Source organism: Eretmochelys imbricata, chromosome 5 (genome assembly GCF_965152235.1).
Source record: "Eretmochelys imbricata isolate rEreImb1 chromosome 5, rEreImb1.hap1, whole genome shotgun sequence".
NCBI classification, from domain to species: Eukaryota; Metazoa; Chordata; order Testudines; family Cheloniidae; genus Eretmochelys; species Eretmochelys imbricata.
Genome location: NC_135576.1, coordinates 49,437,583 through 49,460,896, shown reverse-complemented (window position 1 = coordinate 49,460,896; position 23,314 = coordinate 49,437,583). Strand labels below are relative to the sequence as shown.

At 45.8% G+C, this 23,314-nt stretch overlaps 1 protein-coding gene across 2 annotated transcripts in view; it reads left to right on the top strand.

The window, feature by feature from the left end:
* Nucleotides 1-17,698, top strand: part of TMEM171 (transmembrane protein 171) — a 34,913-nt gene extending 17,215 nt beyond the window's left edge. Inside the window, exons 2-4 of one of the 2 annotated variants that reach the window (XM_077817077.1) lie at nucleotides 12,860-13,566; nucleotides 15,902-16,043; nucleotides 16,832-17,698. In XM_077817077.1, the coding sequence (XP_077673203.1) occupies nucleotides 12,939-13,566; nucleotides 15,902-16,043; nucleotides 16,832-17,021 (960 nt within the window). In that variant the 5' untranslated portion in view covers nucleotides 12,860-12,938 and the 3' untranslated portion in view covers nucleotides 17,022-17,698. Of the gene's footprint in view, nucleotides 1-12,103; nucleotides 13,567-15,901; nucleotides 16,044-16,831 lie in introns of those variants that run through there. The other variant, XM_077817079.1, reaches the window with a different exon arrangement.
* Nucleotides 17,699-23,314: the final 5,616 nt, after the last annotated feature.

Below are 23,314 nucleotides of genomic sequence, written 5' to 3'. Positions count from 1 at the left end.
GGGGGACATATTGAGCCCCTGGCATCTGTTAGCAGAGCCACATGTAAGGGGACTGTTGCCCCCTTACTAACATTCAGTGGGGGTGTTTTAGTTGCTAGCTCCTAGTACTAAAAAGGGGGAAGGGTTGATGGGGAATCAGGACCCTGAGACTGACAGCCCCCAGGAACAATGGGGAGAGGCCAATGCTCCAGGTTAGCCTGAATGACAGGGCAAGCAGGCTAATCAGGGAGTCAGGAGGCCAGGGAGGTCCTGTCCTCTGTGTGAGCTGGAATTGCTTGTGTCAGACAGAGTGGGGCTGAGCTAAAGAGAAAGCAGGGGCCTAAGCTAAGCTGGGGAGCAGACCTGTGCCAGATCCAGAAAGATCAGAAAAGCAGCCCAGAGAGAGCAGACCCTGTCCTGGGAGCAGAGCTGCAGCCCCAAAGCTAGAGGCACAGCCCAGAGAGAGCAGACTTGCCCTGGGAGGAGAGCTGCAGCAACCAGAGCCAGTGGGGCCATAAAAGCAGCCCAGGAAGCAGGTCAGTGCCGGGAGCAGAGTCACAGAAGCAGCCTGCAGAGCAGACCTGTCCTGGGAGCAGAGCTGTAGCAACCAGAGGCAGATGGGCAAAAGAAGCAGCCCAGGGAGCTGGCGGCAGAGCAGCAGCAGCAGCAGTGCAGAGACAGAGTGGTGCAGCTGGGGCTGGAGCAGTCTGGAGCTGGGTGCGGTGAGCAGCTGGGGAGAGCGATGGGGACCCTGGGCAGCAGGCCCAGCACAGGGAGACGCCCCAGCCAAGAGGCTCTGTAGGCCAGGCTTGGATCATAACCCCGACAGGGTGGGGGCAACACTGGGAAGAAGGTCCCTACCACTTAGAGCCTGAGAGTGTGTGGCCACCACCAGAGCAAGTGTCCAACCCACAGCATCCCTGCAGCAAAGCCAGGGCCTGAGAAGGCGGCCTGGGACTTACAAGGAACAGACTGTGAACTGCCCTGACATTCCAGAGACACTGTTTGTGATGTTCCCTGCCACAGAGCGGGGTGATGTGTTTCCTTTAACCTTTCCCATTTTTCCTTATTCTTTTTAAAATTAATTGTTGATTAAATAACTTGCATTTGCTTTAACGTGTATGTAATGGTCAGTGCGTCAGGGAAGTGCCCAGTGCAGAGAGAGTACCCCGGAGTGGGGACACCCTAGCTCCTGTCCTAGGTGACTACAGCAGGGTTGGGGTTGAGCCCCCCAGGAATCCTGGGCCCAGCCTTGTTGGGGTTACGAGGACTCTGCCAGACAGGAGAGTGGAAGGGGAGTCCTCAGGGGCAGGGAAGCCACTAGGTAAAGGAAGTGGGAGCGAGGACTCAGATCCTTTCGCTAGCCCACTTCACCGGGGTAGTGCAGAAGCCAGGAAAGTTCCCCACAAGAGCAGGACTATTCCTCCGCTTACACACAGTTGCAAGCACCCATGTAATTGTCTATAGATCAAACTAATTGATGGCACCCATTAACATCTTCCAGCATAACAGTATCGCCATTCATCCTCCCAATAGGGTTTAACATGTTGACACCCTGCATGATTTATCATTCAGACAGAAAAAAGAGAAATAATAATAGAGGCTGTTGTAATAACTGGACCTACAACTTTACCCTAATTGTGAGCTCAACTGTAAAAAGTAAGTGAAAGTTCATAAGATGTCACAATAAATTATGACAACAAATGTTGATGGGGGGGTGGAGGGTACAAAAGGGAGCCAGACAGACTAGTGAATTAGTCTAAATGAAAAGGCATACTGATATAATTCAGACTGTTATTATCATGCTTGGTAAACAAGAAAAGCTTGGAATCAGAAAGGAGTGAACCAAAATTGATGTGTCACAAACTAAACCTAGTGGGTGGACAAAACAATGAAGGAATGGGCTATTCTGCTCTTTTGCGGGTCCTTAAAAAAAGACTTTAGGGAGAAAAATTGGCTAATGGAGCAAGGTTCACCATCGTGGCTATAACCCACTATGTCCTGGGACCAGGGCCGGATTAATGCAAGCGCTTTAGGGGCTGCAGCCCAGGGCCTCGGGCTAAGTGGGGCCCTGCAGGGCCTCAGCCCAATGTTCCTTTTCATCCAGCAAGTCTCCGCACCACAGGCCAGACACTGGTCCCCGAGCCTTGATGCCCTCCCTGGGGCCAGAGCCATAAGTGCCAGCTCGCTGATGTGCCCCTGCGGCCCCTAGGCGAGGGGCATTCAGGGAATCTCTGCACACTGCCCCCGCCCCCCTAGCGCCTGCTCCGCAGCTCCCATTGGCAGGGTACCGAGGCCAATGGGAGCTGCAGGGGCGGTGCCTGCAGGCATGGACAGCGTGCACTGCGCAGAGTGGCCTGGCCCCTCTGCCTGGGGGCTGGTCATGCTGGCCACCTTGGGGAGCAGAGCAGCGTGGACCCAGGGCATGCAGGGATCCTGCCTTAGCCCTGCTGCACTGTCGACCAGGAGCCACCCGAGGTAAGCGCCTCCCGGCCGGAGCCTGCACCCCATACCCCCTCCTGCACCCCTACTCCAGCCCGGAGCCCCCTTCTGCGCCAAAACTCCCTCCCAGATCCTGCACCCCGTCCCAGCCCTGAGCCCCTTCCTTCACCCCAACTCCCACCCAGAGCCCGAACCTCCTGCTGCAGCCCGACTCCCTGGCCCCACCCCAGAGCCCACCTCCCAGCAGGAGCTGCACCCACTCCCGCACCCCAATCCCCTGCCTGAGCTCATTCCCCCACTCCAAACCCCCGGGGACCCCACAAAATCTAATAGCCCCAAGCCCACAGGAGAGTTAATCTGGCCCTACCTGGGACCCCAGGCCTTTGTCATCCTGAGAGGTCTGACCTAACCAGGCCAGAGAGGAGGATCCAGATACAGTTCCCAGCTGGAGTCTCCCAGAATCAGCATAGATCTCCCAGTGACTAATGAAAGCAACCTGGGAGATTTTAATAGGATATTTTAAGAAAATGACATTACATCATGTTGGGGGAAAAAAATCTCCAGGAATAGCTTCTGTCAGAGTTGGGAACCCAGATGACATTGCCACTTCTACCAATTCCAGCTGAGTCCCAAACACAATTTGGGGTGGAACAGGATTGGATTTAACAGCCCATCTCTATTAATTTCTTCTCTTTTCCCCAAGAGGACAATTACTACCATCTTTAATACTACCTATGAAACTGTAGGTCAAGTTCATTGCACACACCATTTGCTTGCATTCCTCTGTCCCCCAGCCCCACCCCCTTGTTTTTCTTTCTGAAAAGTCTCTTCAGATAAAGAGCAAGGCATGTTGCTAAAATGGAAGATTTATTTAATACTTTATAGATCAAATGCTTTAGCTGTTTTGCCTTCTTGTTAACTTTTCATCAAAAGATAAAGAAAGGGTTTTGAATGGTATGTTTGCTGTAGTACTAAGCACGCTGAGGTCTCTGTAGCCAAACCTGAATTTTGTCCAACACAGTTTAATTTTGGACAGTGACTGGATTATGTTAACACTTTTAGCCCATATATTCCATCTAAACTAATATAACTGGGCACACAAAGCCCTTGCCATGGGGAATGAGGGAGTCGGAGATCCTGGGATGAGGGGGAGTATGCATACCCCTGGCTATGAGTCGAGGAGGGAGTGGGAGACAGAGCCCCTATTAGGAGGGGGGAGGGGGAGTGAGAGTAACAAGGAATCCCTGAAATAAAAGGGGATGGGAGGGTGCCACACAGGGAACTTGTAGGGAGGAACAGAGGAATGCAAGCAATGGTGTGTGAAATGAACTTGACCTACGGAAGCAACACAGTGTGTGACACTGCTGACCTCTTCCCCTTCCCCGAGAATATTTAGTAACATAAGGAAAAGACTTTTAAAGTATGTTTTGCTTGGTGTTCTTTTGGTTAAGTTTAGAACATTTCAGTTACTTTAGACTTAGCCCAGATTATTGGCTCTGTTAGGGCCACTTTGCACTTGTCCACTGATGTACAGTCATATAGCTTATCATGAGATGATCACCCCGGGATAGGGCTATCTTCAGTGGGCATAAAGCCAACATAAGCTTCTAGGCCAAATTCCCCTACAACAGACTCAGGGAGTATGTCTAGGAAAAGGGACAGTGCCGGGCTGCTGGCAGGCAGCACAATTTGGAGTAGTTATACCGTGGGACCAGTGTGGTTTCATAGCCCATATAAGATGAGAGGAGCGCAAAAGTGGCTTAAAGCCACTTCTTGCAACTCTCTTGGACTTGCACTGTGGGCTCCTCAGTCAGCACTGAAGATTCGGACCTGAGCCTTATAAAATTATTTCATTTGTAAAATTTACATTGTTATGAGTGTTTGAGGGAGGGGAGAGAAGAGAGAGTCGGTTATTTGGCGGGTTGAGGGGGGGGGAGATTTTTTATGGAGGAAAGTTATTCTACATTGTAATTGCATCTGATACTCCTTCCTATATGAGTCTGGTTTGGTTTGGTTTTAACTAAAATTAGCTGCTCATATTTAAGGCTGACGCTTTCAAAAGTGTATCAGAGAATGGATTGCTGGAAATGATTTCTGTGTTGAAACTGCTGGGAGATGTTATTAGTTTGCCTGGACTTCTGTAATTATTTTGATCCCTGTCCTTCTTCATTGCCATTCACTGGAATCAATTTCTGCTTTTTACTTTGCCTGGTAATATCTTTGTGTATTGCTCAACTAGTTCTAATAACCTATTTCAGTGAGGAAACCACGTTCTTTAGAGTGTTTGCAATGTGTGTGTGGTGCAGTCTTCTTTCATTATGCCAAATGTTTTCACGAAGGTTTGGGGCTTTTTACCTGTGTTAGTTTCTGAAAGTACTGTAGTTTTAAGTTATTGAAGGTAAAAAGTTCTTCCCAAGACCTAGCAAATCGGTACCGAACTTCTCCAGTACAAGCCCTGCCATTCTTTGGCTAATTCATACTAAGAAAATGTTTGCAAATAAACTTTCCTTCATAATCTTTACCTTTTATAATTAACTATTCTTCATACAATTACATTTTAAAGGATTTCTGAATCTTGATGTGTAGAAACCAAACCCCTACTATGACCTATAAGAATCTTAGTTCTACACACCACCATTATAGGGTACGGCAGGACTCTTGGACAAAATTGTGAAACAACATATGGTACAGTTATCAGTAACAGTTTTACTGGGGAAGGGCAGATTAGCAGAATCAAGGAAGATCATTAATAAAAATGAATCCAATTTGTATTACTCCAGCAATGTAATGGTCAGCTTCACCAATACTTAGGTTGTACTAAAGCTACTCCTAACTAAGGGATCAAGGTCTTCCGTTTATAGTTCTGTCAAAATGCCTTCTAATTTCTCTTCCTGTAAAGCTTTTCCCAAGTCCATTGCTATCCATAGGGACGTCTCAAGCACTCCACATAGCCAAGGATCCTATTGGTGGCAAACAGTTGCTCAGACTGTTCTTAATAAAGAGGTAGAGCACACTCAGAATCATGAAGAAATACTTAACAGACTTTGAAATGACTGTCTACAAATTAACTGGCCAGTGTAATTAACAGCAGCTAGCTGGATTTTTCTACTTCTTCTGGTATCTCAAGACAGCTGCTGGACTTTGTTCCTCCCTGCAATAAGCTACAGAAACAGCCCCTTCTCTCTTGAAGTTGCCTTACTTTGGAAACATTCGAAGTCTGCAGTCCCTTTGCTTTTCTTTGGTCGTATGCTTATCACGTATTTTGCCTTGCCTCTGTCCTGTATTGCTCTAATTCTCATTATTTGTCAGCCCACAATAAGTAATCTGGTTACTTTGTATCTATTTTTTAATTCCCTCAGAAATGTGGTATTATTCTTAAAAGTAGCTGTGTAAAAATGGCAAGTTAGTCAATAGACTTGCTCCCTGTTGTTGCCAGTTGTGTTTTCATATTCTACTGAAAAATATTAATTTACTCTGGGTTGTGTGTTTTTGTTTGTTTTAGCCCTGTAGGGGTAATACAGCAAATGGAGAGTGAGATGGACTTTGTTTTGGCTCTTTTATGTTCAACAATGTTCTTTCAATTGAAAAATATTTATTGTTGATTCATGAACAAGAAAGATCCAGCTTGACTTTCAGTTTCCAAATTGTCTGAAGGGCTGACAGTTAGAAAACACATTTTTTAAATTACTTATAAACTGAGCAAATTCGTTTCTCACTGATTTTTGAATCAATAATCATGCAACCTCAGCATGCTGTCTCTACAAACTCACTTTTCAGATCAGAAAAAAAGGTTACTCACCTTCTCGTAACTGTTGTTCTTTGAGATGTGTTCACGTCCATTCCAATTAGGTGTGTACGCGCCGCGTGCATGTCAGCCAGGAGATTTTTCCCTTAGCAGCGTTCGGAGGGTCGGCCTGGGGGCCCCTGGAGTCGTGCCTTTATGGCGTCCAATATAGGGCCCTGCCGACCCCCCAACCCGTCAGTTCCTCCTTGCCCACTGCTCTGACAGAGGGGTAGGAGGGTGGGTATTGGAATGGACATGAACAACACATCTCGAAGAACAGCAGTTAAGGGAAGGTGAGTAACTGGTTTTTCTTCTTCGAGTGCTTGTTCAGGTCCATTCCAATCAGGTGTCTCACAAGCCAAAGTTCAGGAGGTAGGGTTGGAGCTGTCTACTGATTGGAGCACAGCTCATCCAAAGGCTGCGTCCTCTCTGGCCTGTTGAGTGATCGCATAGTGCATTGTGAAAGTGTGTATAGAGGACCACGTTGCTGCCCTGCAGATTTCCTGTGTGGGGACTTGTGCCAGGAATGCTGCTGAAGAGGCCTGAGCCTGGTGGAGTGCACGGCGGTCAGCGGAGCGGGCACCTTCGCCAAGTCATAACACTCAAGAATTCATGATACGATCCACGACAAGATACGTTGCGATGAGACAGGGAGGCCTTTCATTGTATCTGCCACTGCTATGAATAACTGGACAGACTTTTGGAACAGCTTCATTCTCTCAGTATAGAAGGCTAGTGCCCTGCAGACATTCAGTGAGTGAAGCCACTGCTCCCTGCCGCTGGAGTGCAGCTTAGGGTAGAACACTGGGAGGAAGGTGTCCTGGTTGATGTGAAACTGGGAGACAACCTTGGGGAGAAAAGCCGGGTGAGGTCTGAGCTGAACCTTGTCCTTATGGAATACAGTGTAAGGGGGCTCTGATGTAACTATTTAAGAAAGAAAAGTGAAGAGGGCCCTGAGCTCCAACACTTTCCTACCTGAGGTTATCGCCACCAGAAACGCCACCTTGTATGAGAGAGAAAGCAGGGAGCATGTCACCAGTGGCTCAAATGTTGGACCCGTAAGTCTGGAAAGGACTAGATTAAGGTCCCAAGTCAGGATAGGCTGTCGTTCTTGTGGGCGCAGTCTGTCGAGACCTTTAAAGAAACGGCTGACCATTGGATTCATGAAGACTGAGTAGCCGTCTGCACCTGGATGGAAGGCGGAAATGGCGGCCAAGTGAACCCTTATAGATGACAGGGACAGTGCCTGCTGCTTAAGATGGAGGAGGTAGTCCAGTATAAATGGCACCAAGGTGAACGTCGGAGACTGATGGTGCTGCTCCGACCAGATGGAGTACTAGCTCCACTTGGCAAGGTATGTTGCCCTTCTGGAGGGCTTTCTACTGCCAAGGAGAACTTGCCTGACTTGATCAGAGCTGGACATGGAGCTTCAACGCTGTGAGGTGGAGTGACTCAAGGTTTGGGTGCCGGAGGCAGCCGTGATCCTGCATGATTAGGTAGGGTGATCAGAGTTGCCACGGACATTTCCAAGAGCGATGTGAACCAGTGCTGGCATGGCCAGGCTAGAGCTATCAATATCACAAGGGCTCGGTCCCTGTTGATCTTGAGGAGCACCTTGTGAACGAGAGGGATGGGCAGGAATGCATATAGGAGATGGCCTCTCCATGGAAGTAGGAACGGATCCACGATCAAGCCTGGGCTGTGATTCAGGAACAAGCAGAATAGCTGACACTTCCTGTTGCGTTGTGTGGCAAACAGGTCTATTTGGGGAAAGCCCTATTGTTGGAAGATTGATCTTGCCTATGTCCGGCCAGAGGGACCACTCGTGGCCATGAAAAGAGTGGCTGAGACTGTCCACCAGTTTGTTCTGTATCCCAGGGAGATATGATGCTTGCAGGTGTATTGAGTGCGCTACATAGAAGTCCCACAGCATGAGGACTTCCTGACACAGGGGAGACGAGGGTGCACTCCTGTTTGTTGATATAAAACATCGCCATGGTGTTGTCGGTGAGGACGGATACACATCTGCCTGATATATGGACTCTGAAAGCCTGGCATGCCACTCTCAGTTCTCTCAGTTCTCTCAGTTCACATGCATCCGACGAAGTGGGTATTCACCCACAAAAGCTAATGCTCCAAAACGTCTGTTAGTCTATAAGGTGCCACAGGACTCTTTGCCGCTTTCTCAGTTCTCTGACATTGATATGCAGAGCGAGATCTGCCTGAGACCAGAGACCTTGCGTCCTGAGGTCTCCCAAATGTGCCCCCCATCCGAGATCTGACTCATCTGTCTCTAGTGAGAGGGATGGCTGGGGGCCGGTGAAGGAGACTACTGCACATACTACCTGTGGGTCAAGCGACCACAGGAGGGAGTCTAGTATTGGGTGCTGTCCAAAGCATCCTGAGCTGGTCGATATCCTGACGCTAGCCATGACTGGAGTGGGCGAAGCCTGAGTCTGGCATGCTGTACTATGTAGGTACAAGCGGCCATATGCCCCAAAAGTTTCAGGCAGTTCCTTGCTGTAGTGGTGGGGAACTGCCTGAGGCCCCGTATTTGTCGCCCAGTGACTGAAATCTGGCTTCTGGGAGGTATACCCTGGCTTGAGTTGAGTCTAACATTGCCCTTATAAACTCTATCCTCTGCACCAGGGACAGTGTTGATTTGGCCTCGTTTAGAAGGAAACCCAGTTCAATGAACGTCCTTCTTATGAAGCTGACCTGCTATTCCACTTGAGGTCTGGAGTGGCCTTTGATCAGCCAGTCGTTGAGGTATGGGAACACCTCTACCTGTTGCTTGTGCAGGAACGCCGCAATGACTGTCATGCACTTGGTAAACACCCAAGGTGCTGCTGACAGGCCAAATGAGAGGACAGTAAACTGATAGTGGCTGTTGTTCACCACAAACCTGAGGTATCTTCTATGGGGTGGAATTACCGCTTTGTGAAAGTCCGCATCCTTCAAATCGAGGGCGGCATACCAGTTTCCTGGATCCAATGATGGGATAATGGAGGCCAAAGAGACCATGCGGAACCTGAGTTTCTTGATGAACTTTGTTGAGTTTCCGCAGGTCCAAGATGGGCCTGAGACCACCCTTGGCTCTTCTACCAAGAGTAGAAGCCCTTGTCCCTTTGCTCCTGAGGAACCTCTTCCACTGCCCCTACCGAGAGGAGTGAGTGCACTTCCTGTATAAGAAGTTGCTCATTAGAGGGATCCCGGAAGAGGGATGGTGAAGGTGGGTGGAAAGGGCCAGAATTCGATGGCATATCCCCTCTCTCTCCTGTGCAGAGCACCCAGCGGTCCGAGGTGATACGGGACCATGCACAGTAGAAAGGGGATAGTTGGGACAAAAAGCTAAGAGAGGTTGGATCCAGCTGCAGTACTGGTGCACCGTCCTCAACCGCACTTTCAAAAGGGTGGTCTGGGGCCAGGCACTGGCTTGGGCTGGCGTGAGCCCTGGCCTGAGGAGGGGTGTTGCCTCCTTCTGCAACTCTTGTTCCTTCTACAAGGAGTGTCCTGGCAGTTCTGAGGCTGGTAGAACCTAGAGGGAGCTTGTGGCCAGAAGTGCCTATGTTGGGTGGCCAGTGTATGGAGCCCAAAGATCTAAGGGTGGCCCTGGAGTCTTTTAGACTATGGAGTCTTTTATCCATCTTATCGGCGAAAAGGGCCGAACCCTCAAAGGGGAGGTCCTGGATTGTTTGTTGGACCTCATGGGGCAGACCAGAGACTTGCAACCAGGAACCTCTCCTCATTACAACCCCCATTGCCATACTACATGAGGCTGCATCTGCTGCATCCAATGCCACCTGCAGGAAAGCTCGGGAGACCAGTTTTCCCTCTTCCACCACTGCCTCCCTGTTTTTAGGGGAGGGTCCCCGGAAGCCCTGGCGCTCTCGCTTATTGGCCACATCAACCACGAGGGAGTCGGGGGGTGGGTGGGTGTATAAGTGTTTGTATCCCTTAAAAAGGACAAAGTACCACCTCTCATTCCTCTTGGCTGTAGGGACCAGAGATGCAGGGGTCTGCCATAGGGTTTTTGTTGTCTCTGAAATCATCCTTATTAAGGGCAAGGTGATGTGGGAGGGACCAGAGGGTGCGAGAATGTCAATGTCTGGGTTGGATTCCTCCATGACCTCCTCCACCTGTATGCCCAGGTTCTGGGCAGCATGACGTAGGAGCTGCTGGAGGACCCTGATATCCTCCAGGGCTGGGGCCGTCACCGTCCCTGCCACCACTTCATCTGGGGAGGATGAGGAGGAGAGGCCTAGCAGCAGGCCCTGCTCACCCCTCAGCGCCCCATGGGTCTCGCGGCATGCGGTATTCCAGAGCTTGTGGTGCCAGGGCTCCTGGGGGCCGAAAAATCGGTGCCGAAGCAGACAGCACCGAAGATGTTGATTCCGGCGGTGCCGATATCGTTGATGCCAGTGGTACCAATGCTGTGGCTGCCAGCAGTGCCGCTGATTGGCAGGTCAGCACCAGAGCTGTAGGTGACAACAGCAGTGTTGGTGGCGCTTCCATCGGTGGTGGTGCTGTCAGTGGACCCAATGGTGCCTGCGGGGAGGAAGGAGGACACCGATGCTGACCTGGACCTTGGGTACTGGACCTGTCCCTGGCACTGGTGATACACCCAGGGTGTCCAAAAGGGCCACTGCATAGATGGTTGCCACTGCGGAGACCATGGTACCGGGTAGGGCGGGTGGTCATGGTGGGATCTGGACCTCCTGGTCCTATCTGACCGATAGGATTCCGATTCCGAGGTCTTTGAGTAGGAGGACCACGGAGGAGCAGTACTCTGGGCCTCTGGAAAGCAGTGCCAAGAGGTCGGGGACTAGTGCAGCTCCTCCGTATGGGTGGGTCGTGCCAGAGAGAAGTGCACTGGAGATAGGGATCAGCACGCCATCATTGCTGGGTTTATCCCTTAATTGGACTTCGGGCCATGCAGTCATCGGTGACTTGTCTCTCCTCTGCTGGGAGGACGGCACAGTGAGGCGTATAAGGTCCCTGGGTGCCTCAAATGCCTCAGGAGTCAAGGGGAGATGGAGGTGATGACCTTGGCAGTCCAGGGACCGTTGAGGGTTCAGACTCGACTGAACCCCAGATGGGGCAGGAGTCAACGAGATCCTGGAAGGCTGGAGAGACAAAGCTGCCTGGCTCAAGGTGTGCTTTGATGCCTCAGGTCCCTTGGTCTTTAAAGGGGGAGAGCGACCCCTATCTGGCCTTTTCTTCCTTTGTGGCACTGAGCACGGTGCCACACTGCAGAGGGTTTCTTATGTGCGGCGCCATGGCGGTGCCAGGAGTCCTTAGAGTCCTTGCTCCACACCAGCTTGCGCACTGTCGGTGCCAGAGCACTTCGGACTGACATGGAAGTGCTCGGCGTGAGTTCTGCAGATCCCAGGTCAGAATGCTGTCAAACTGCTGCTTCCATTAGGAGGATCTTGAGTCTTTTGGTCCCTGTCTTTTAAGGGTCCTAGGGCAAAAACCCTTGCAGATCCTGCACTTGTCCTTTTGGTGCCTCTCCCCAAGGCACCGTAGACAAGAAGAGTGTAGTCACTCTTCAGCATAAACTTGCCACAGTCCTCGCAGAGTTTGAACACTGGAGAGCAGGGCATACCCCAGAACTGGGGGGAAATGTTATCGTGACTCTTGGGGGCCCCCCCCAACTACCTACTAACTGTAACTAATAACTAATGAACTATTTACAACTATTTAAGAAAGAAAAGTGAAGAGGACACTGTCAAACGCGCTTGCAAAGCAAGAGCAACAGTTGTTCCAGCTAGCCATCACTGGTGGTGGGAAGGAACTGAGGGGGTGAGGGGTTGGCAGGGCTCTATATTGGGTGCCATAAAGGCATGACACCAGGGGGCGCCCAGGCCAACCCTATGGACGATGCTAAAGGAAAAGTCCTAGCTCCTTCAGTTATATTGGGACAGGAAATACTTTTAGGGAAAAGAGCTGACATGTCTGTCAGCTGGCTGAAGGAGGAGCAACAAATCCACATGCTTTAAGTAGGTAATACATTTGAAGCTTTATTGGTAAATGTCCTCTATCCCTCAAAAATTGTCCTCTATCCCCAGCAAAATTCCCTCCAATCAGAGCTCTCTTCTAGCAAGCGGGGAAGGACCACCCCTGCATTCCGTCCCAATTCTTTCTCTTGAATGATAGCTCCAATCCTCAGTGTGATGTTCAGCTCCCTAGTTGCCCACAAAGGCCGGACTTTCTCCCAACCCTCCCTTCTCATTATGTCTCCCTTTCTTATACCGATGACTTTCTAAGTGTGTCTCATCAGCCCCTACCTCAGGGGCTTCTGCAGGTTGGAGGGAAACTTGGTGATTTTTTTCTTTTAAGGTACATCCCTCACAGAGTGACCTCATTTTGAACTAGAATTGGATAAATATTATTAATTGTTCCCTTAATAATAATCTTTTATTTACTGAGCTATTACAATTGCTTTGGGTATAAATATTAAGTCAGTGATCTCCCTTTATCTGTCTTATAACCCATGTCCATTTCCATGAAGCTTTTATTCTAAAATGAAATTGTTTGGGGATATACTGGCTTTAAACCATTGGATAGGCTGAGTAATAAGTGCAGAAGAAAAGTACACAATGTAGTTACCTACATATTCTCTCATTTCAGTTTATATATTTGTGTTCACAGGTCTGCAGCAGTTTTCTTCCTCTCTGAACACTATCAGGAGACGATATATTTCTCCTTTGCATGAAGAGACGTTTTTGTAATGTGTGCAGTTGCTGTTTCCAGACCTGGTGGGGAAGGAAATAATGGACATCATAGGAAGTTTTTTTTCCTTTTTGTTTTTGGAGTTGCATTGCTATGCACTGGATTTCTGCTTTCAGTCTTTATTTTACAGACTTGCCCATCTGGAACCTTCAGTGATTGCAACAGGGCCCTTAAGATTGCTGGGCCTGTGGTGGTTGTTGTTGGATTAGTTTGTGTCTTATTGGCACAATCAAGAGCTAGGCTGTACCTAAGTCAGAGACAGATGCAAGGTGAGCAGGTGTACAGCCTCATTTTTTGTCAAGGGAACTGTCAGGTTGCCCAGTTTCTTATCTTTGGGTTTTTGTTTTTAACTAGTGGAGTGCTAATTAGTTTCCTGGGCATTTGGGTTCCTGGATGTAGCCCAGGAAGGCACAGCCTACAGTATAATCAAACCAGCACTTCTGATGTTGAACTCTCAGGCTGTGGATTTCTGCCTCTTCAAATCATGGGTCCTTTGATTGTGCTTATTGGATTAAGTTTCTTCGTAATAGCTCATATTAAAAAGAAAACCAATTTAAATCTCAGCCAAGAATCCTCTGAAAATGGAGAACAGCCTCAGAGTCCAGAATCATTTCAAGTTACAGCAGGTATGTAAATGATTTGCATATACTTTAAATTTGAAAGCTAGTTTTACTGACCTGTACGCTAGTTCCTATTTTGTGTGTGTGGTTTAACATACCAAATGAGAAACATGTTGCCTTTTACATCTGAAACATTCAAATTGTAGTTAATTCAGTCTTCTTTCTTCAGGGGCAAACTGCCTTTTGACTTACAAAAAACCTCCAAAGGCAAATGTGGAAGAAATCACATTATCTGGCATAAGTAATTCCAATCCTACTTCCTTTTCCAGAGAATGGAATAGGCATTGTAAATTGTAGGTGTCATGGCTTTTTTTATTACTATATTGAAAATGCAGTTTAGCTTTGAATTCTGGCCTGTTATCTTGTCCCCTGAAATAGGACTGCAATGATTCAGATGCAGAGGGTACTGCTTGTACTGTTTGTGTCACCATTTTAATTCTGGATGAATACGGTTTGTAAGTTTTAAACTACATTTTTAGTGGTCAGAAGGAATGGGTGACAAATTAACCACTATGCTGCTCAACTGCTACCTGATTGATCAGAACTGAAGTCCATTGCACACAAAATCCTGCCTTCGTCCTCCTGACATAAGGACTATTTAACCTGATGCTTAATAGGAAAAAGTGAAGGTTTGAGAGGCTGACACCAGATATCGGGGTAGAAGTTGTAGAGTTGAGTGAGAGAGTTGTAGAAGAATTGCAATTTAAGAAAATAGTCTTTGAAGGGGAGAAAGCAAAACTAGTACACACACTCTTTTATATGTGGAGAGTTCTAAGAAAAGTAAAATATACAAACACTGTAGGATCAAGCATAGACTTAAAATGTGGATTGCTGCAGGATCATGGTGCGCAAGTCTGTTGGTTCCATCACTTTACCAGAATCATTGTATTTGGCAACACATGCCCTGCTCAACTTCAGTATTAATTTGCTTTATGAACTGTCTTTGCAAGATGCTCCTTGTGTGAGTGTTTAGTAAGCCAACAATCACTTCCTCTCCTACAACCTGTTTGAAAAGATCTAAATTCTGTTGTCTTCCTTAGGTGCACTACTTTCAGAATAAGCTGACAAAACAAACATATGAGGAGCACCCTGTGTGCAAAGCAAGTTCATGTAATAACATCAATGTTAATGTTGGGTAGGCAGGTGTTGCCTAAACACTGTGATTTTTGGGGAGGTGATGGATGGATCAAAAGATTGAAACAACTTGCAAGAACAGAGGTTGAGTTTTACATAGAAAACTTAAGAGGCAAAGACACAAAAAGTGGAGTGGGCAGAGGGGAAGTAGTTGTTGCAGCTGTTTAATTAAGAGAACTAGCTGGCTGTTGGCTGTCCATTAAAAACACTAAAACCCCCACAAAATGCAAAGTTCTGAATAAGAGAGACCATACTCATTGTCCAACTTCATAACATTATCACTAATTAGTGTTCAGATTAAGCACTGCATAATTACAGTTTAGTGTATAACATGTACTGCTTTCTTATAATATGAATTCTATTAGTATTGTGCCTTCAACTATGAAAATGTTATCTAAAATGTCTTTATTAGTTATGCAACTATAGGTACACTGGTTTGATTGTTCTGAAATTGTAACTATCAGAAATCACCATTTGTGCCGACAGTTATAAAATCATTTCATTTAATAATGGCATGTTGCTCCTTAACAGGCAATCAAGTTGCAAGATATAGTAATGGTATAAGTGCAGTTATTACCTCTTTGTATAAATAAGCACTTAAGAACATATAAATCGTAGAAAGCAAGGAACTTCCTGATAATTTGTTAACAGAGGAAATACTGCACATTTGAAGAAAAAATTAAACCAATATGAATTGTTAAGCAGAGCATTGAACATTTTTATTTATAGCATCGTTACAGGTATGCACAGTACTTTATAAAACCAACATTTTAGGCAGGCATGGAGAACTAGGCACATGCGTACTATAGTGATGAGCATGGTATAAAATCTCAGATAGAAAGTGTGCTAATAGCTCTTGCTCTGTATTTAGAGAACACACGTGAGCCTGTCTGCTCGTAGGTTCTGCAGTCAACAGTAAAGGGATTTGTGTCCTTTAGCGAGATGGAACTTTTTTTTATGGCTGCTTTTTTTTTTAGTAAGATGAATCTCTTACATTGTAAAAATCCTCCCAGAATGTGTACATAAAATTGTCCTCTACACCAAGGAATGTCAGAACATTTAAAGTATGCATGAACATGGTGCCTGTATCTATAAAGAAGATAAGCACAAATACTATACTACACTAGTATGAATATCTCTTAGGTTACAATGAGGATCAGGAAATGAGTTGAATTTTCATGTCACTAATTAATTTTTTTCTCTTTAGGTGATGCTGTAATGACATTCCCACCCCTCCCACCACCTTATTTTGCTGACTCTCTATCACCACATGTAACTCATAAGCCACTTGCCACAGAGCTGCCTATGAGTGAAAATCCTCCCTCGTACGACAGTATTGTAAATAATGGGTAAGATAGTCTTCATGTTTATTTTCTAGAATCTGCGATGTTTAACTCATGGGTTGAAGTGTAGCTAGGAAAACACTCTCTTAACCATCATTGATTTTATGTCTGACATCTACAAAATTTTCTAGTAACTCCCTGAATTTCGTCCTTCTGATATTTTACCTTAATTTTAAAATATTCTTACCTTGATTGCAGCAAGGGACTTGGATGCCTGTGTTCTATTTTTGACTTGCTGACTTGTGTGAACTTGAACAATACAGAGACCTTTCTCTGCTTCCGTTTCCCTGGCTGTCAAATGAGAATACTACTATTTATTTAACTACTTCAAAGGCTTTTGGGAGGCTTAATTAAAAGTTGTAAGTCACCTTTCATCTGAGGATCTCAGAGTACAAAGTATTGTCATTTCAGTAATTGGGGTTTTAGAACTCATAACTATTATAAGGAAGGGGAAAGTAGGGCCATAGTAGATTATAAAAAGGCAGGGGGGCAAAGGAACAAAGGAGAAGAGATGAGAAAATCTCTCCCATTCCCAAGTGGCAATTCTGCTCTATGCAGTGTTGTCAGGGGAATATAAAAAGACCTCTTCTTTAGGAAATGCGGAAAGGCCATACTAGTAAACCATGCCATCTGTATAACAAACAGATGTGTATTTGTGGTGAACCAATTTAAAAAAAAAAAGGCAGCTTAAAGACCGGCTTCCCCCACACTGCGTGTGCATGTGTAAAACTCAAGTATGATTTGGCTCAGTGTATAAATGAGATTGGAATGTACTAATGTGTAATGTTTTACAGGGCACAACTTGAACACGTTCAAGGAATGGTTTCCGTTAGAGAGTACGAACCGCCGTATGCAATTCCTGGGAGCAGTTCATCTTCAGACATCTTACCTACTCTGCATCTTTCATCTGAATTACCGCCAAGATATGAAGAAAAAGAAGCAACAGTAAATACTGAATATTCCTCTGGCTCCTCCATGGCTTAGCCTCTTCTGAGCCTTCCGCACAAAGAACTGTGAACTAAAGTTCATTTTTCTATGGAATTGTACACTTCAATTTTAATGTTTTAAATTTATTTTTATAATAAAAATTGTAATGGTTGCATCTATAACCTTAAGACAACAAAACATAAATTACCAGTTTGGGTTTAGAGAAATATTATATAATCCTAGGTTTTTTAGGACAACAGTACTCAACGGTTTGGTGAACTGCAACAGCGTTAGATGTTTGTGTCTTGTTATGGGTATAGTGTCTATTTTTAGCTTTCTTTTATAACAGAGAAACTAAGTAGGACACCAACTTTTTTCAGTGTATTTTGATCTACTCAGATCAATTTGTTTCAGGGCTATGGCAAAGAAACAATTAGAAAGTGGCTTTATAAATATTTGTTGTTCTCTGGAAAGTACTTGTACAATAAGTTTGCAAAATTCCCATTTATTTACTTAGCTTAGATATAGTCTGAACATATTAGCAGTGTCTCATTTTAGTCTGCCTGATAACAAATGCCATATAGTTTAATTTGGAACATTTATGTTCATAGTAGTAATCCCCACAAAAATCAGTTTTAGCCAGCAATTAAGAGCCCTAACTCAAAGCTGAGGGTAGTTAATGCTCTAACACTTTTAACAGATTTCAGAGTGACAGCCATGTTAGTCTGTATTCGCAAAAAGAAAAGGAGTACTTGTGGCACCTTAGAGACTAACCGATTTATTTGAGCATGAGCTTTCGTGAGCTACAGCTCACTTCATCGGTTGCATCCGATGAAGTGAGCTGTAGTTCACGAAAGCTCATGCTCAGATAAATTGGTTAGTCTGTAAGGTGCCACAAGTACTCCTTTTCTTTTTACTTTTAACAGAGGAATGACTGTTTCTATAAGAAATACTAATATAAATCAGAGACTGATTTATAGCAGCAGGATCAGTTTATTTTTGAGTTGGGCTCTCTTGTGTGGCTGAACTACATTTAAAAATCAGTATTTTCCAGGAGCAGAGATTTCTCATCTACAATTGCAAGAAAGGATCTCGTAGCTAGATTCTAAGATATGAAGATGTACCTTTAACTGGCAAGTTCAGAGAGCAAGCGTGGCACAGCTATTAAGACTCCTTTGAGATGCACAGCTCCCTCTCCTCTTATTGACTTCAAAGTATCTTGCAAGAAAGCTCAGCACCTTGCATACAGGAATTTAAGTGCTAAATCCTGCAGGACTTTTTAATTCTCAGATTAAAACTTAATTTTAAAAGAAATTTGGAGCATAAGGCCTTATCTAAAAAGCAAGAGTCCTAGAATTTTATTTTAACTCCAGCAAGGTGGTTTTTTAAATTTAACTACATCTCATCCATTTCCTCCTTAATTTGCACACAAATTATGTTCCTGTGATACTAGGCCCTGATTCTGCCACCTTTGCACTGAATACCACCTTGCTCTGAGAGTAGGCTCTCTGAAATCAATGGGACTGATCATAGTTTAAGGATGGCAGAATTAGGCCCCTCCATGGGGTTTTTCTTGCTGAACTCCCAAATCTTCACCCACTGAAAATGAGAGCCTAATTGTATCATACTACAGGCCTCTGGATGAACTGAGTCAGAGGTATGTGGTGGTAGCCATTCTTAAATGATAATATTTTCGGTAGTCGTCTTACACATCACTTGGTTTTATTTTCTCTATAAGTACTTGTTTTACAAAGGCTTACCTTAGAGCCACAGGACATATTTTGTCACTTCCTAAGTAGCAGGCATATGCATAGTCCCATTGATGTAAGTAACACAAATCACATAAGTGATACTCCACTTGAATAAAGATTATAGAATCTGCCCCACAATTAAGTACAGCCTTAGCTGTACAAGTATAGATCTACAGATGTTGTAAATGAGCACATAGCTCTTAAATATCAATTAGCATACAGACACAGGTAGTCCACAGATTACATTACAAGCTCATAGGTTATGCACATATGTACACGACATTAGCGTGGTGCCGGATATGTATCATAGTAAGTCTGTGCGCATATAAGTAGGTCAGCATGCATAAGTAACCATTCTTCTCCAAGTAGTGTCCCTATGGGTGCTCCATTCTAGGTGTGTTTGCAGCTCCTGTGCTCTTGATCAGAAATTTCATAGTGTCTGTTTGGCCCACGCATACGGGTTACTCAGTCTTGTACTCTGCATTGTTGCTATAAAGTGTTGTGCAGGCAAAGTGCCCTCAGTTCCTTCTCAACTGCCTTGGCCTGAGATGGAGCCTTCACAATTGTCTGTGTTGAATTTTACTTTAGCCGTGACCCCTCAGCTCTTACAGTAGGTTATTATAGTTGTTTCAAAAAAAAATTGTCATATAGTTTCTTCCTTCCTGGGAGTTTTACACTCCTAGAAGGGCATGCCTGGCTCTGACAGGTTTCAAATGCTGCCCGTTGTTCCAGGAGACAATCGTGACAAGAGTGACTGACACTTCTGGTGCATCTGTTGCCTTGGGGAATCTCAAAGGGAAACTTCAGTCTAGCATTAAAATCTAGAGCCAGAAAAAACACGGAGATCAAACTTTGACTCCTTAGGATGGAGAACTTGCTGATCCCAGACTTTGATCCAGGCCAGGAGACCCTACAGTTTGTCAGTCTCTGAATAAGTTGGCCACCTCTACTATCTCCAAGCCATACTCCTCAAGGGCATCTAAGAAGAAGGCCTAAGATTCCTGTCATAAGACTTCCAAAGACCATGCCCTGAGTTCTCCAAGCAGGGAATCTACCTCAAAGAAGATGAGGTCAACAGTGACTCCAGCCACTTTGGCTCCCATCAGTCTCTGACACTGTATGCATGAGATTGCTGGTTCCTCAGTACCAAGGACAGTGTTAAATCTAGAGACTCCAAAATGTCAGGTTCTGATAGACCCTTGGTACTGTAAGGAGCAAGGCGGCAAAAAAGGCTATACCCCTTCACACTCACTATCGAAAAAGACCACTCTGGCTCAACTCCCCTTGGACCACTCAAGATTCACAGTACTATCAACTCCCTCAGCTACCATTATTTCAGCTCAGGTCATGGATACGGTACCGACAACACACTCAGTACTGCGGGAGTTTCATTTTCCGCAAGACTTGGCTGTGTCCAAGACACCTGACTCACAGTTCTTGGTACTGAAGCCCTCTAGATTCCCAGACATGCATCTGGTGCTGAGAATTGTACCTCAAGTTTCTTCTGCTGCTCCACCACTTCAGCATGACTTGGGAGAGGAGGATTCTGATGAAAATCTTGCTTTGGACGGTCTAATATCTGGCCATAGCACTCCAATCCATTCCCATAGAGGCGCTTTTCCAGACGTCTCTAAGGAAGTTGATCTCACTCATGACCGATGTAGCTACAGCCACCATCTTGCTGATATGAGCACCCATAGATGCCTCCACCTATGCCATATGCGCCACCCCCTTGACCATACTGGGCCCCCTACGCGGCCTACTGTCAGCAATTCTCTAGGGCTGAGAGAGACAACTTTTATCACCCTCTCTCTCTAGGAAACAGAAACTTCAGGAAGAACCTCTGAGGAACAAGAGATAGGGCTGATGAAGAGACCTCTGCATCAGTCAACATCTCTTCTTTATCCCAAGATGAAGCGATTATGCCACCTCCACCATCCTGGGCTTATGATTTTAAACAATTTTAGGACCTTATTAAGAGGGTCGCGGTTTCTTCACAGATCCCTCTTGAGAAAGTTAAAGAACCACATCATAAGTTGATTGACATCTTTCATACAGTTTTATCTGCCCGCATCACCCTGCCTGTTAACAAGGTCTTCCTGGACCTATAAAGCTTATCTGGCACAGCCTGGCCTCAACGCCACCCACATGCAAGAGACCAGACAAAAAATATTATGTTCCTTCTAATGACTCAGAATTTTTATTTTCTTATCCTTCTCCCAGCTCCTTGATGGTCGAGGAGGTTAATGAACATGAAGGGCAACACCATGCTAAATCTACACCCAATGATAAAGATCATAAGCACCTCAACTACTTGGTAGAAAGTCGTATTTGTCAGCTACTTTACAATTCAGAATTACCAACTACCAGGCTGAACTCCTTATTGAGCTTCTACCAGAAGAACACAGAAGGCAATTAGTACAGAAGTCCAGCTGTTCACCAGAACATCTCTGCAGGCCTCTCTCAACGCTGCTGATACCACCGAACATTTGATTTCTACATCAATAGTTATGAAGAGGGCCTCCTGGCTTCAGCTCTCAGGATTTCCAAAGGAGGTCCAGAATACTGTTGAAGACCTTCCTTTTGAGGGCACTAAACTATTCACTGACACTATAGACAAGTTTCTGCATATGTAAGCAGTCGAGGGCCACTTTACGTTCTCTGGAGAGCTATACGCACATCCAAAAGAGAAAAGTTAATAGGTCCCAGACATCAGAGATCCCACTCAATTCTCAGGTGCCCAGAGATCATATGAACCTCAATTCAAGAGACAGAGGTTCCAGAGAGAAAAAAACATCCACTTCCCAACCTCACAAACCTCTGCTTCAAAACACCAATTTTGATGGAGGGGTGGAGGTCCTGAGCTGCCGTCCCTTTTCATACCAACTGCAGCGTTTCACCTGCCTGCCTCCTTTCAGCAACTCTTTACCACTTCCAGCCTGCTTGCAAATCGCTTACTACAGACAATTGGGTTTTGGAGATCATCTCCACAGGGTACTCCATCCACTTCACTTTTGCCTGCCAACTCCCCTTCCCCATCCCTGTTCAGGGACCTCTCATAAGCACCTTTTTAAGACAGGAAACAAACTCTCTCCTACACTTAGGCACTATAGAACCAGTTCCCATGCAGCACAGAGGAGGGGTTTTATTCCAGGTACTTCCTGGTTCCAAAAAAAGAATGGCAGTTGAAGACCCATCCTAGATTTAAGGCTACTCAACACACTTGTAAAAGCACAAAGATTCAAAATGGTCACACCTTGAAGCAATAATTCCATCTCTGGCTCAAGGAGATTAGTTCTCAGCTCTCAATCATCAAGACACATTTCCATACTAATCCACCCATCTCACAAAAGGTTCCTATGTTTTACTGTCAGTCAGGACCATTTGTAATATAAGGTGTTTCCTTTTTGGCCTCTCATCTGCTCCAAAGATCTTTTCAAAGGTCATGTCTTTAGTAGAGGCACACCTCCGCAGAAAAGCAATTCTGGTGTTTCCTTACCTAGACAATTGGCTTCTAAAAGTTTGCTCCCAGGATAAAACTGTAAGGGCAACTTGCCAACCCATACACCTCTTCCTCGCACTGGACCTACAACTGAACATTCAAAAATCCACCTTGATCCCTTACAAAGGTTAGAATTCATAGGCGCTTATCTCCTGATGCAAGATTTGTGGCCCTTTCCCGTGTAGTCAAGCTATCCAAGAGAAGCCCTCAGACACCTGTCAAGAATTGTCTTTGGCTGTTGAGACATATGGCAGTTGGTACTTTCATTATAGACAGTGCAAGACTGCAGGTGCTTTGCTTCCAGATGTAAGCAGTGTCAGGATGAGCTCCACCCTGACATCTGGTGGTGAGGTGTGGCAAGTTGTGGAAAAGAACTTCAGGGGCTGATCTCATTTGCATAGGCACACCCACCCCGCCTAGAATGAGGCCATAGCTGCCCAAATGGTCACTTTGGCTGCTGTGGGATCCCCAGTGTCTCTGTTATTGGGGCAGGAAGAATAAATTGTTATTACCCTGATTATGGGAACTGTACTTGGCCTTTTGTTATGATGGAGGGACTCACCATCAACTAAGTAGCACTTGCTAGGCAAGGGTCATGGGTTCCAAAACTCTGTGAATTGAGAGAGGCTGGGGACAAGTATTAATGCTTGGTAGTATGGGCCTCTTGGTGAGGGTCTTAGATGCTAATTGCACTTTCTTCTCTCTTCACTGTGGAATATCAGAGCTAATTTTGATTTCATTAGGAGTCTAGTTACAGGCTGCTGAGCTCACTTTGGGCTAATAGTGTAGCAGCATTGAGGCTCCCCTACTACAAGCTGAATTCACCAAAGAGCTGAACTGACTAAGAGCTGAAATCACTGAGCGTTGTGTTAAGTAGTGGGGGAGCCTGAAGATATATTGTGGAGCAGTTTGCGGGATGGCTGGAGTGCCTTGTGGACAGGCTGGGGGAGCAGTTCATAGGATGGTGCGAGCTGCTAGTGGGGCGCAGAGCAGTTCGTGGGATGGCGGGAGCTGCTTGTGGGCTGCAGAGGGGAGCTGAGCAAAGCAGTTTGTGGGGCGGCTGGTGGAGCAGAGCGAAGGCCTATGGAGCTGTGGGG